The sequence below is a fragment of the Dama dama genome, chromosome 9 (assembly GCF_033118175.1).
Source record: "Dama dama isolate Ldn47 chromosome 9, ASM3311817v1, whole genome shotgun sequence".
NCBI lineage: Eukaryota > Metazoa > Chordata > Mammalia > Artiodactyla > Cervidae > Dama > Dama dama.
Genome location: NC_083689.1, coordinates 37267593 through 37283507, shown reverse-complemented (window position 1 = coordinate 37283507; position 15915 = coordinate 37267593). Strand labels below are relative to the sequence as shown.

The 15915-nt window shown below is 33.6% G+C and overlaps 1 protein-coding gene across 5 annotated transcripts in view; it reads left to right on the top strand.

The window, feature by feature from the left end:
• Positions 1-15915, top strand: part of DMXL1 (Dmx like 1) — a 124429-nt gene that overhangs the window by 89136 nt on the left and 19378 nt on the right. For 3 of the 5 annotated variants that reach the window (XM_061150939.1, XM_061150937.1, XM_061150941.1), the window contains 6 exons: positions 3495-3581; positions 6449-6570; positions 6935-7076; positions 10223-10273; positions 10526-10586; positions 14678-14805. In XM_061150939.1, coding sequence (XP_061006922.1) covers positions 3495-3581; positions 6449-6570; positions 6935-7076; positions 10223-10273; positions 10526-10586; positions 14678-14805 — 591 coding nt within the window. The remainder of the gene's footprint in view (positions 1-3494; positions 3582-6448; positions 6571-6934; positions 7077-10222; positions 10274-10525; positions 10587-14677; positions 14806-15915) is intronic. The other 2 variants (XM_061150940.1, XM_061150938.1) reach the window with 1 other exon arrangement.

Here is a 15915-nt window from a genome sequence, read left to right as displayed (position 1 = left end):
GCCACCAGGGAAGCTCTCTCATTATGATCAATCCCTTGCAAACCTCCTCAACCTTTTTGCCCTCTTCTGTCTACACTGTACTTGCCTTCAAAATTCCCAAACCTGTTTAAACCTAGCTCTCTATCTATTGTATGTCTGCACCCAAGTAGCTGAACATGGATGAAGTAAAAGCACAAACCATGGGGACTTGCCTTATTTAAAATTTATAGTCACAAATCTCAAATTAAACTATCCTACCATCATAATTTTTTCTTCACTCTCTTTTCATTGTCCCTACTTTTTCCCTTTTATCTCAGCTTTCCAGTATTTCTTTACTACTTTCCATGGATGACTTCATTTTGCTGTCAAAATAAGTACAGTCAGCAGAGATTTAGCCCACCATATTGTCCCATCACCAGATCTCACTTGTTCTATATGCAGATATTTTGTTCTGCCTTCTCTCACAATAGATGATCTGACACTGTTTTATCAAAGCCAAATCTTCCACTTGTGCATTGATTCTGTCTGTTCTTACCTCCCCAAGAACTTTGCTTCGGTATTTATTCCTCACCTCACCACCATGATAAATTTTTACCTAAGTTATTCTCAACATAAGTAAATATATTTTATTGTCTTTAATATGAAAAAAATCTATCTTTGAGTCTATCACCTTATTTCTCTAAGCCTTTATCTAGGAAAATTCCTTTATAGAGTTGCCTTTAAAGTTATTCAAGAATGAAACTTAAAGAGTAATATTGCAGGTGCCATGTAGGAACTACCCAGTTTCAGAAATAAAACATTATCCACTCAGTTGAATGCCCCTGTGAACATCCCCCAGTGGACTTCCTCCCCTGTTCACCATATGCCACGTGTTCCTCTACCCTAGTTAGGTGTTATCTTTAGCCCGCTCCACTGTGATTGTCCTAGTGTGTGACTATGCTGATGGCACAGTCAATTCTCTGTCTTTATAACATTCAACTTCTTAGTATCCTTTGATAGTGTTAATCTCAGCTACTTTTTTGAAACTCTTGGTTCCCATAATGTCGTCTTTGATTACCAAGTAGTCATAGTTTGAGAATGTTTCCTGTTCTGTCAGTGTATTCACTGTCAGTATTTCTCTTTCCCAGTGCTATTTCCCAGTCCTGAAATGCCCAGTCTATTTTTCATACCTTTGAAATGTGGAATACTGAAGGACTTACTTCTCTAACCTTCTCTCTTTACTTTTTCTTTGGCTTATCCGATGGCTTAAATATCATCCATTGGCTGATAATCTTAATTATTCCTAATATTTAGGAATAATGAGTAGGAATAATTAGGAATTACTGATAATAATTATTATAATAATTACCAATAATAATTATTGGTAATTCCTAATTATTCCTACTCATTTCATGAATTCCAGACTTGCATATATGACCTAATAGTTACCTCCCCCTGAATGTCAAAACACAGAATTTTCTGTCTCCCCTAATTCCAGCCTAAACCCACTCTTTCCTTCACTTTCATCCAGTATTCTTTATTGAGACAGATCTGAAAACGGGGCATCATCCTTGCTTCCTCTAATACTCATACTGCAGTTTCAGCCCATTGAGAAAATTTATCTTAATTCTAACCACTTAATCACTACCACTATTCTACTACCCTAAACAAATCCACCATTACCTCTCACTTCAGCTGTTGTAGTAGCCTCTTAACTCATTTCCTGGCAGCCAGTCTCTTACCCTTTGTGTTTTGCCCTACAACATCCAGAATTACCAAAACCTTCCAGTGTTTTTCTAGCTTTAAAGTGAAATCTGGATTCTTTATTATGGCTTTTAAGGCTCTGTACAAACAACACCTGCTACTTCTCCAAACTCATCTCCTACAACTTGTGATTGTTCTCAGAATTAAATATGCATAAACTCTTAATGCTAAACACCATTTCTCCTATTTCACTCCACCCCCTTTAGTTGATTTTCATGCAGGTCATCTTGGGACCACACTACTGAGAACACTGTTTTGGTAAACCTAGATAATGAGAGGACAGGAATGTATTTCCATACCAAAGAAGCTTTTTTTGAACTTCTTGCTTTTCTCTCCATGACAGTGAAGTTTGAAGACTGTTCTGCTGGTGACAGTACCCACCCATCCATTTGTTACCAAAAATAGCATATTGCTCTATTCCATGGAAATACTATTTGTCTTTATATCTAATTTCTTAAAAAGCCCAATAGTAAACACTTAGTGTACTTTGGATACCAGGCAAATAGGTAGTTAATTTGGAATTTTAGTCATGGAATTGCAAAATTTGACTTAGACATTGTTACTGGATGATGGGCCTCAGACAGGTAAGACTTTATTTAGAAAAGAAGTTGACCGTCAGATCAACCAAAATGTTTGTATGAGCAGTGAAGTTTTTTTATATTTGTTAGCAAGTTGCATCTAAGGTTATATTTGACATTTTTCAATCCAGTGACTGTGAGTTTTGATTGCATATAGTTATTTTGGTTTAATTATAAGTCTCTTTCAACTTTGTAAATGAACTGTCATCTTAGTTGCCATTTTTAAAAATACTGCTAACCCTACTCAGTTCTGTGGTCAAACAGTGGATGGGGATTGGTGATATTTTATTTAAATTTTCCAGGGATTAAATTTGTTTTCTAATTTCAAATTAATAACTTTTGTACTTCACAATGAGTTATAAAACATTTTATAGTAATTCATTTTAAAGATTGAAGGTTAGGGAGAGTAAAATGAATCATAGTGCAATAAGTAACATCTCCAACTCTTAACAATTGCCTCTTCATTTTACCTCTGATTATTTTAGTAAATTTTAATATTATACAATACTCTCTTCTAAGTTGAAAGATGTATTTGCCTTCTGTGGTATAAGCAAAAGGTCAAATACGTTTCCCTCATCTAACGTATATTGGATTATGGTCTATTCCGCTATTAAAATGATTACTAACTTGGGTAAATTATTATGCCTTTCAGGGTTTCAGGTTTATTTTATAACTAGAAAGTTATTTTAGGACAGAGTCAGTAAAATATATTCAGCTGGCTGTGTCCTGCTTGTTCTTCTGTAGATCATGAACTAAGAATAGTTTTTATATTTTTGAAAGGTGTTTTAAAAAAAGAATATGCAGCATGATTCTGTTGGTCTGCAAAATCTCAAATATTTATCTTCTGGCTTTTTTATACTTTTAAAATATTATCAAAGGATTATAAACTTAAGAAGTGTGGTAAATTTATTTTACTTTAATAATTAGAATGTCTTAAATTATCTTATTGCACCTTAAGAATATAAGTGGTTAATGGAGTTGTTTATCGATTATGTTTCTATATGTGAAAAAGCAAACTTGTAAAGATGTCATTTCCTCTTGCCAAATTTTGTTTCAGAAATAATTAGCATGTAAATTAGTACCTTTAGATTTGAATTCTCTAAAAAGCTTCTTAATTTAAGCAAGTATTGCATGAAAGACCGGCGTATTTCTTTTTCACATTACTAAAATTGTACCTTTTTTCCCTCCATGTAGATAGAAGCAGATTTGGGATATCCTGGAGGTAAAGCAAGAATTATTCATAAGGAATCTGATATCATTACTGCCTTTGCTGTTAATAAAGTAAGTACATCGAATTTTTTTTAAATTAAGTATTCATAGTTGGAGAATGTCTCCTATTCTGTCAGTTTATCTAGTAGCATTGTTTCCCTTTCTCAAAGCTATTTTTCTAGTCCCTAAATTGCAATCTGAGTAAATTTTTTATTATATAAGATGATTATATTGCTTGATAATTTATTTGACTTCGGATATATAGCAGATAAAATGCTTTATTACTAAACATAGGGAAGTCTCAAGTATTTACATATGCAGTTGCCTTGAGAATTGTTGTATTTTATTTTTATTTTTTGGCCATGCAGCAGGACATGTGGAATCTTAGTTCCCTGTTTAGGGATCGAACTCACACCCCCTGCAGTGGAAGCATGGCTTCTTAACCACTGGACCACCAGGGAAGTTCCATGCCTTTACAGTTTTTTTTTCCCTGCCTTTACAATTTATACAACACATCCAATTAATCCAAAGAAAATGTTTTCTGTCTTTCTCATATGAATATGTTGAATGTGATTCTTAGATCAAAATTAAGCTTAAATGTGACTCACAGAAAGTCTTCCTCTTTAGCTTTCAGCTATAATAGCTGCCCAACTAGAGTGTTTGCTTTGTATCCCTTACCCTTCTACTCAGCATCCTCCATAGAGATGTCTGTAAGCTACTTAGAGAAGAGGTAGCCTTAGGTACAGTGGTCCATGGTTGAAATTTGTCTTAGCCTTTTCCCCTCCTATCTCACCTAACTGCATTACTAAAAAGTGTATAAAAGCTTCTAGTTACTCATTTCCTTTTACTACCACTAACATAAAGGAGATATATATCTAGATATGTGTGTGTATATATATCAGTTCAGTTCAGTCACTCAGTCGTGTCTGACTCTTTGTGACCCCATGGACTGCAGCACTCCAGGCCTCCCTGTCCATCACCAACTCCGGGAGTTTACTCAAAGTCAGGTCCATTGAGTTGGTGATGCCATCCAACCATCTCATCCTCTGTCGTCCTCTTCTCCTGCGTTCGATACACACACACACACACACACGCACACACACACTTTTTCATGTATTCATAACTTCAGGATATTATTTAGATCATATCCTATGGCATTACCCATTCAATAATCATTCACCAATTGGTTCTTCATTGTCCTATGCTTGTCTGTCTTTTCTTTAATTTCATCTAGATAGTTCCTTTGTCGTTCTTTCCTCATCTTTGCCTGGGTTCCTTGTCTCATTTCCTCCTAGACACTCCTGATCAATGACTAGTTCTGTTCATAGCAGGCAAGTTTGGAATTAGCCCCTTAGCCAGGCAGTTCTCATGATGTGTTATTTATATAATATGATATATACATGTGAAATACAAATATAAAATTATTATCTATACACAACTAGTACCTTCCTTCTACTGAAGAAAATAAGATTTTAATATTTTGTGTTATAAAACAGACTAGCTTTTTTCTCTTACTTGAATTTATACAACTAGTTGAACAGTCATCCTCATAATAATAATACAGAGTCTTCTGTTGACTCTGTAAGGGTGTACTTGTTTAATTTTTATTTCTCTAGTTACTTTGTTAAATTTTTACATCTTTGCTAAATTTGTAGCTAAGAAATAATGTCTTTTGCTTTAAATTGCAGTAATTAAAAATGCTGATAAGATTGAACTTTTCCTCGTTTGTGTAGTTGTGGATTATCTGTGTCAAGCACTGTGAAGGATCTGAGATACTCCCCTGCATTCAGTCTAACAACTTAGCTTTCACAGTTTAATGGATACTGTTATAAGACACAAGACTCCAGGACCAGAGACAAAGTATAGTTTATTACTAACAGCAAAAGCAAAAGCTAGAACATTAGCGTTTTTTGCTCTGGTTCCCTAAGGTGCAATTCCCACAGTGACAGCAAGAGGGCCAGATGATACCCAAAGTGTGTTGCATTACAGGCAGAGAACAGTGAGTTCAGGGAATCCAAATCTTTTCTAATGGACAGTAAGCATATCTGCCTTTTGATCTGGAGGGAGAGACTATAGCTATATATGCATCCTGATAACAATACTGTGAAACAAAGACAGTCATTGACTAACTCAAGACACACAGAAGTAGAGAGTAACATGGAGAATTACCTTCCGGCAGTGTAGTTAATTTCCTTTTTTCCACGTATCTCTGGAGTCTCAATTTTTTTCAGTCTCAGTTTGTATTAGAATTTTGCATAACTGAAATATTAGTCCTGTTTTCTCTTTGCTATCAATAATCTTCCTTTTTTTCTTTAAAGATACACTTTAAAAATTTGTAGATGTTGAAAGTTTTCTGTCATTTAATCTGACCAACTTTTCACTGATGATTTTTTTCTGAAATACTTATTTCATCACCTTTTCTTGGTGACCCCTTCCCAAATTCTGTTTGTCTTGCCTAAGATTGAAAGGCCTTAGGAAAAAGCAATACCATCTTATTTGAATAATTCACCATTATTTCTTCAGTTTGAAGTTCTTATCTCCCTTACCTTTGTTTACCTTCCAGGGCTCCTATATTTTAAAATATCTCACTTCACATTTCTGAACGGTGCAGATTTTAGGGATATAGTACCATTCTAGTAGACTAGAGAGACAGTGCTCCTGGCAGAAGACGTGAAGTGGCACTTGCATTTCCATTTGTAGCTGGCCTTCTGTTGAATGCTGTGAAATTCTCAAAATATAAACATATCTCCAAACTCATCCTGATATGGTTATCTCACTCAAAGTTTAATTATTATAATATTTATTTGTGAAAATAATATTCATTCTATACCTAAAGTTGTCGTTTCTAGAGGCTGTTTTGTAGTCTCCATTTTCAAAAGTAGCCCATATACACATTATGCTCTTTTTATTCAAAAATTATTATATGATTTATTTTTCAGGCGAATAGAAATTGCATAGCAATTGCTTCGAGCCATGATGTGCAAGAACTAGATGTTTCTGGAATTCTGGCTACACAGATATATACTTGGGTAGATGATGATGTAGAAATGGAAACCAAAGGGTACCCTTTTATTTTGTTTTTAAATGGTGATATTGCAGTATGAATGATGATATCCACAGAACTATACCTTTCAAGTTACTTTTTTAAAGGAATATTCCTAGATTGTAAGCAAAATGGAAGTTGATATGCTAAAGAATAAAGAAGTTGGATGGCTGGAACTTTAAAAAAGTGGGTTGGGGGTTGCAAGGGAATAAGAGAGGGATCTGAAATTGTTCATGCATGTAATTATTGGCTGTGAGTTAGGAGTTGAGCTGAAGAAAATTAATTTTAAAGAGAAATGCAGAGTCATATGTTAGAGCTTTCAGGTATAACAAGAAATGAAGACCTGATGGGTTTATTCATTTTGGCTAACATTCCTTTGTAGATCAGAAGATTTCTTGGTTATACATGCTCGTGATGATTTAACAGCTGTGCAAGGTACCACCCCATATACACATAGCAATCCCGGCACTCCAATTAACATGCCGTGGCTTGGTAGTACGCAGACTGGCAGAGGAGCTTCTGTGGTATGTAAAGTTAAAAGTGTTTGTGTATAAATGTCTGCTTTTCCCCTCTAAGTTAATAAGATAAAGGATGATGTAAATGTTTTTTAAAATTTTTATTTTTTTTAGTAAGTCATACTTTTTGGAAATTCTAATTTTTTATTTGAAGAATAATAGGTTTTCATTTGATAACAAAAATTATTTTAAATAAATGGAAATACAAAGAGCTGTATTTTAAGTAATAATTATTTGAAACTTACTGTTCCAAATTAGGCCTCAGCAAACTACATCCTGTGGGTCAGATCCTGCCTACCACCTGTTTTTGTGTCAAGAACATGCTAAGAATTTATATTTTTAAGCCATTAAAAAAAATAAAAATGAGTATGGTATTTTGTGACACATGAAAATTAAATGGAATTTAGATTTTATTGTGTATAAATAAAGTTTTGTTAGAACATAGCCACACATTCTTTTAGTATTTTGTTTATGGATGCTTTCACATTACAATGGTAAGATTTAGTATCTGAGACAGAGACTATATGCCCATAAAGTACCAAACATTTATTTATCTAGTTCTTTTCAAAAAAGATTTGCCAACCCCTAGTCTAGATAATATTTTTAAATGGTTATCAACTAACAACTCTTAGTTGATGCTGAGACAAATATATTTTTCTTTTCATGAAAAAATAAAAATGATACAATTTTTTAAAAATTTAAGCAAAATATAATATGCAGATGAACTGAAAAAGTATTTTTCTGTAGTAATGGAGGATTTTCTTGAGCCCTGATTACCTAGGATATGATCCGTAGCTGTATCTACATGAGATTCTTTGTTGACACTTAGGATCTAGAAATCGATACACAGAACCAAAGAAACCCAGCACCAGCAATTTTTCAGTGACTTGCTAGGTGGTAGGTGTGTTTTTTTCCCCCACAATTCCTTAAGTCCTGTAGAATTCTGTCTTTGCCCCCCCCCCAATTTTTTTTTACTAATTAGTGAGGATAATTATTTAAATAAAGCTTGATTATCTTTAATAATACCTAATAATATTTTATACTTAATGCAGTTCCTTTACCAATTATATAACCTTATTATTGTTTGAGATATTTGTTGTAGCTGTTACATTACTCCACTTAACTGTTCTTTAGATGAAGCTTGAGATTGAGAAAGGTCAAGGAATTTAACTCAGGTCACTGTCTCCAGTTTGTGGTAGAGCTTCTGTTAAAGCCCTTCATTCCTCTTCACTCATTGATTTCGTGGAGGACCAAAGTATTGAATTGAAGAATTTGAAAAACAGTCTAGTGATTATTCGAAAGAAAAGACTTGGTCATTAATAGTTAACTTTTTCCAGTGGACAGAGACATTAAAATTCATTTGTAAGACTTAACGATGTCATCTTTTAAAGGACAACTTAGAATATACAAAATATATTAAAAGAAATAATAAGCATTTTTTCCAGCTCTATTTTCAGAGAATATAATACAGTTCTTCCTGTGACAGTTTTCTTTCTGATCTCTGCTTCTCCAACTGCTCCATCTCTCTGTTACACAGCAGGCAGAGTTTCTCTTTTCTAAAACATCATTCAGGTTATCACTTACATGCTTAAAACTAAGATTTCCCAGTATTGCTTTAAAACAAGTCCTTCACATGGCCTCTAAGGCTCCGTGTGACTTAAACTCAGCCAGCCTCTGCAGCAGCATCTCCCTTTTTTCCCCACTGGATTCTCTTTGCTCTCTCTAGTTGCAGTGACCTTCTTTCTACCACTTGAACACATCAGGCTTAGAGTGTCTGCCTTGTTTTCTACTTACAATACTTGGTGTTTACCATTCAGATCTCAACTCAGATTCCCAGAGATTTCTCTTGTTTCCCTAGCAAAGGTATCTGCTTCTCCCTCCTCTACTCCCAGTTACCCTGTTTTCTCATTTGGTCATCATATTATCCCATTTTATCATCTTTATAGCTTTTATCAATTTATAAATTATCTATTTATTATTATTTGGTTGTATTTTTTTATACCCTTCTGAATGTAAGCTCTTTGAGAGTTTATGCTGTACCTGCTTTATACACACTAGTGATCTCTAAGTAGAATGTGCTTAACATTTAGTTGATGCTCAGAAGATATTTGCTTATTTTCTCCAGAGCATTTTTATATGGAAATTTACCTTTGTCATTCCTCTTAGGACTGAATTTTCTTCCTATTTAAATGTTATAACATCTTTTTAAAAAGTTGGTGTCATTGTGGTTTGTAAACAGAAGTATTGGGATTACCCGACTCCATACTCAGGAAAAAGACCAATATAATAAAGTGGTTCCTTTTATATAGATCTTCTAAAATAATCAGTGATTTTTTCCCCTTGTACTAATCTACATATGCTTTCAGAAACTTAACTCTCTGTATTTTTTATTCATGATTTTCCTTTCTTTGATACTGTTACTAGAAAAAAAATAATTAAAAGAAAAATCAAGAATCTTTAGGCTTTTTTTTTTGAGACTAGAGATTTTTTTTTTTGAGACTAGAGATTTAAACATGATGTTTATTAGACAGAAATAACATTCAGAAGGCTTTCGGTTTTTGTGGGTAGAGAACTTGATCAGATATTTTCTAACCCTATTATTTTATTAAATTATGAATACTATGAATATTTTTAATATTTGAATATTTTGAATATTTGAATAAAATATTATGAATATTTTATTAAATTATGAATGCTAATGAAAAGGAATATTAGTTATGACCAATTTCTGCTCTTTTGGAGTATAGCTGTATCCAAACATGTCTTTCAGTGTTTCTGTTCCTCCCTGATTCTGCTGACCTAGTTCCGTCCCTCCCTATTACATCCCCACTTTATTTATGGCTTTGGGCTAATTGAACAATTTAAAATCCAAAGAACAATAACAAAAAAATGTACGTGAGACTAGTGCTACAAACATAGGATCATCTATAACTGTAGTTACAGTAGGATATATTCTGTAAATTAAAATTATCCCTTTAATTTCAAGTACTTAGTTTACTCTTGTTTGACAGGCTACTTAAACCGTTCAAAGCATAATTTTAAAATGGGTAAATAAATAGTTCCAAACTATCAGTTAAAAATTTATACAGTTTTCTGTTTACCTCTTTTTTTTTTTCACATGCTTCTGCCTGTCTTTTTAACCTTATCCTATTCAGGATTATTCCAATAAATTTAATGGGATCAGAAAAGAATTGGCAAGAAAGGAGGTAAGACTAAATTCTTGAGGTGAATTTGTTCTTAGATCCTAGGCAATGATGCAGAAAATGTATGTACACTTAAAATGTTAGCTGAGCTGTTATATTTTATTTCTGTTACCCATATTTAGTATTTTTAGCCCCCATTATGATAGTTATGGAATCACACAAAAATAAATGTTACTTGAATTTCGTGTCACAGTATAAAATTTTAATGCTACTTTTTATTAAAAGTGTAAAAGAATGATTTTTCTTTGTTAACAGATGATTAAGAAAGCCATTAATAATGTCAGAAGAATGACTTCTCATCCAACTCTTCCTTACTGTAAGTTGATAATAAGCCATTATTGTACAGAATTTAAAGAAAAATTCTAGTATCAATCAAAAGTAGTCAACATTTATTTTTTTATTTTTGATGAGAATGTTTGCTGACAAGTAAAATCACCTCAAAATTGAGTAAAAATAGAGAAAACAATTTTCCTGAATTAATAAAGACTAACTTAATGTGTAAATTTTTAACATTTTTGCTGCATATTTCTTAGCACATTTTATTTTTGTACATTTCTGTACTCTTTATAGTATTAAATTGTAGCTGACAATTATTGTTTTAATAATTGGATCACTCTCATCTTTTATTATATAGACCAGAACCATATCTTGGTCATTTGGAGCCTCATCATAATCAGTTTGTATTTCTTTTAATATTTGTCAGTTTATCTTTTATCAGACACACTAATAGTAAGTATAGGAAATGGTATACATTCTAAGGCAGGGTATATTTATTTTCAGTTAATCTTCCTAGGAATCTCAAAAGTTTTTCTTCCTTTAACAAAGAACTTAATTAATGGGGAATTATTGGAAGTATTGAAGCAGAAATAATAATAAAGACAACTTTAAAATTAACTATTGGGTTGGAATCAGTATTCATATTGGCATGTGAGTACTTCAAGTTTTTTTTAATATGATTTTAAGCTGTGCCCTTCATCAAGTTGTCCTACCAGGCGCAGTAACAAAAATAGTAAAAATAGTGCATGTTAATTAAAAGGTGCTCATGTCCCTCCAATTTAATAGCCTATAAAAAATTGTACCACCTTTTTTATGAGAAATATTCTGATAAAATATGAGTGACAAAACCAGTGTTCTTTTTTAATTAATGATCACAGGTGCTGTAAGCATGTGTTATCAAAGTTGTATACCAATGTCTAATAAAAGGGTTCAAGAGAGCCATATATTTAAGATGAATAGGTAGCTTCTGTTACTTATGCTGCTGCTGCTAAGTCGCTCAGTCGTGTCCGACTCTGTGCGACCCCATAGACGGAAGCCCACCAGGCTCCCCCGTCCCTTGGATTCTCCAGGCAAGAGTACTGGAGTGGTGTGCCATTGATTTCTCCAGTTACTTATGCTAGAGATATAAAATAATACTGAAAACTTTAGTCAATTTTTCACTATGTTGAATGTATTCAATACTAGAAGTATATGTTTTCTATCCACAAGTCTAATGTAAAACATGAACTAAAAACAATCATGAGATTGTTTAGACAGGAAGGAGTCAAAGGTGTTTTATATATAAAGTGTAGATAATGTGCATCCCACAGCAAGAAAATTTGGCATTGCTTAAAACCTATCCTTACTCTTTGCAGTAGTGTTTAGAAGTTCCCTGAAATATTGAAGGGATTTCATTATTTCTCAGCCCTAAAGCTTGTGTGATGACAATTGACTAGTTTGTAAATAGGCTCTGCCTCAAGCCTGTAGATTTAAATAAAATAATTCCTGGATTCAAAGAGAATTAATGGACTTATTTTCATAGTTCTTAGGTAATATTATGTAACTTCCTGGGGTAGGTACTGTCTGCATTCAGAGAACTACTGTAACTGACAGATAAAAGAGTTGAAAAATTAAATGCTAATTAATCACTGAAATTTTTTTTACAATATATTGTTTCATATCATGAATAAGTCTCACAGATAGTAATTTAGTTCAACCGTGGGCTCCTTTCATGAACAGGAAAAGTTTTGAAATGAGTTTTTATTTATTTATTTTTAATTTTTATAATTTTTTTTTTTGTCATGCTGTGTCTTTGTTGGTGCTTGAGATTTTCCCATTGCAGTGTGTGGCTTCTAATTGCAGTGGTTTCTCTTGTTGTGGAGCACAGGCCCTAGGGAGCATGGGCTCAGTAGTTGTGGCTCCCAGCTCTAGAGCACATGCTGAGTAGTTGTGGTACATGGGCTAAGGTACTCTGTGGCGTGTGGGATCCTCCCGAACCAGGGATTGAACCCATGTCTCCTGCATTGGCAGGTGAAGTCTTTGCCATTGAACCACCAGGGAAGCCCTGAAATAGGTTTTTGAAAAATTTGACTGAATTGCTGATACCTCAAAACAGTTCCTTTCTTCCTTGGAACAGATTTTTAAAAGATCTTAGTCATTATAAACCAATACTTTTGGACTTAACGAAAATTTTGTAGAAGTTAATCTGATGAGTTGAATTGAAATAGAAAGGTAAGTCTTAAAAAGAAAGTTCCATTTAAAAAAAATAATGAGTATGTTAAAATTTTTAAGGTTGCATTTAACTCTTTCCACACCTATATAGCATAACACTCTCCAGTTATTAATGAGGTATATTTACTCAGACAACTTGGTTATAGGAACCTTTTGTTTTTTTTTTTTTAACTTTATAAAGTTTTAAGAGAGTATTTCATTTTCATGTAAGCTACTAATAGGGATTTTTCCAAATAAATGAAAACCATGAATAATAGAAAAATTTGAGTGATTTTTGTTAATGCATCTAGTCCAATTTATGTTTGTGATTAAGCTAGACAAAACTATAGAGGGGGGAATACAGTTAACATCCTTTGTTGTTGTTGTTTAGTCACTAAGTCATGTCCGACTCTGCAACCACATGAACTGTACCACACCAGGTTTCCCTGTCCGTCACTATTTCCTAGAGTTTGTTCAAACTCATGTCCATTGAGTTCGTGATGCCATCCAACTGACTCATCCTATGTCACTCCCCACTCTTCTCCTCCTGCCTTCAGTCTTTCCCTGCATCAGGGTCTTTTCCAGTGAGTCAGCTCTTCACATCACGTGGCCCTACTACTAACATTCGTAGTCGCAAGAAATTGTACCCACTCTTGTATCCCTGCCCAGTGTTAAAACATGTCATAACAGTTGAATTTTCCTTTATTTTAAATACTTGGAAAGGAAGAAAGGAAAGTTAACTCATATATGACTAGAAATGTGCTAGATGCTTTACGTATATTAACATAATTTTTCTCTACCTCTGTACCATATTCTTAATGTCAGGTTAGCTCTGTATGTTAGGCATATTTCCAAATGATTTATATTAATTATCTCATTTGCTTCTCAGAACTGTACAGTGGGTTATATGTCATTAGTGATATATTATATATCATTATAATAGTGACTTATATACCTTTTTGGCTTCCCTGGTGGCGCAGATGGTAAAGAATCTGCCTGTAATGCAGGAGACCTGGGTTCAATCCCTGGGTCAGAAAGTTCCCCTGGAGAAGGAAATGGCAACCCGCTCCAGTATTTTCACCTGGAGAATCCCCATGGACAGAGGATCCTGGAGGGCTACAGTCCATGGGGTCACAAAGAGTTGGACTCAACTGAGCGACTAACACTATCACTTTCATATACCTTTTACAAAAAGAAAATAGAGCAGGGGGATTATGTAAGCTTCCTAGTAACATACAATTAGTAAATGGTAAAGCAAAGAATTAATAATATTTAGTTTGTTCATATTTCTTAGTGAAATGAATACTATATTTGAGATATCAGATCAATCATAATAAAATTATTAGAAATGGTTGATTTTTTTAGCATGACTTTCAAGACCTTCTCCAATTGTTTTGTCAGAGAAAAATGCACGTATTTAAACATTATTAGTATGACTGATAAGAATTGACTGTTAGTAGTCCCAAGATCATCTTTTTAATATAGTCAACTTGAACTATTGTGTTTGTCTCAGGTGTACAACAGTGAGTCAGTATTTTTATACATTGCAAAATGATCACCATGATAAGTCCAGTTACCATCTGTCACCATACAAAGTTAAAGAATCCTAAGACTCTAACTCTTTATCATAAACATTATCTACTAAAGGCTATTAAAACATAATTGAGATAATTTCAAAAGAAAATAAAGTTTATAGAGACCTGATTCAATTGCTTCAGTTGTTTTGTGAGAGGATATGTTCTCAGGTGAAAGAACCTTATGTAATTATCTGTTTTTAAGATTGAGAGCATTCAAGTGAAGTTTCATACAAGGGTGAATTCATCTAATTGACTATGACTCATTTCTTAGGTATTTCTTCCATATTTTCACATTGGATTAAAAAATAAATTTTCCAAAGATTCCTGAAATAAATTTGTAGTTTTTTTCCCTCTTATAATGCAGATCTGACAGGAGCTCAAGATGGAAGTGTCAGAATGTTCGAATGGGGCCATTCTCAACAAATAACCTGTTTCCGCTCTGGTGGCAATTCAAGAGTTACAAGAATGAGATTTAACTATCAAGGAAATAAGGTAATACTTAGAAGTATAAATAGGGATAATGGTTTGATTTGTTAAAGGTTTATGAATATTTCTTATTTGGGCTTCTGAAAAGAACAGTTCACTGATCTACTGGTAAAGTATTAATCCATCTATATGAATTCTTTTCAAAGAAATTCCTCTGAAAACTTAAATTCACTTGGTTCTTGCTGTAAAGACATTATATACATGTCGATCAAAATTCTTTTATGTGATGCTTAAGGATCAAATGATTATAGGACCATCTTCGAAATACTTTTGCTTTCTTTATCCTCTGGAACCTAGTCAAAATATGGTCAGGTACCAAGTAGTAGCTAACGTCTGAGAGCCTGTTAGAAATGCAGAGTCAATAGACTCCAGATCTATCAAATCACCATCTGTTTTTTAGCCAGATGCTCCTGTGATGTGTACGAAACATTAAAGTTTGAGGAACACCTGCTCTAGAACAGGATGTTGGCAAACTATGGCCTAGACCACCTATTTTGAACATAAAGCTATATTTGAACACAGCTAACCAATTCATTATTTGTTTTCCGTGATTATTTTCTCAGTACAGCAGCAGAATTCAGAGGAGCAAAGACTTTATACCTGGCAAGCCTTATTTACTCTGTGGGCCTTTTAATAAAAATTTGCCAACCTGGCTCTTACTGTCTTCACTTCCTGTAATCTTCCTCCCTAATGTCTGCCCCCCATGTCTTATTAGCACTTCAAACAGGTACTAAAGGGGAAATCAGCCTTCTTTTTGTCTTTAGGACTATGCCACACTAAAAACATTCACATGGGCCCTTCTGATAGTACATCTTGCCTTTCATTTTCTGTCAACCTCCAAACCTTCCACCATCCTCACATGTTACTTGTATCATGGTATGCTGCAACCTTTTTGCCTATGACATTTATTAGATGGCTCTTAGCATTTCACTAAAGTCAACATTTTTTTCATGTATTTATGAAACAGAATTGAGAGCGTATAATTTCTTAATAATAATTAGCAACACTCTTTGCTCCTTAATGGGAAATTAAAGGAATTTAATCTAGAAACCGTTTAATCTAGAAACATGAGCATATAAGAATATCATTTATATACTCATGTTTTTCCATTTTGTC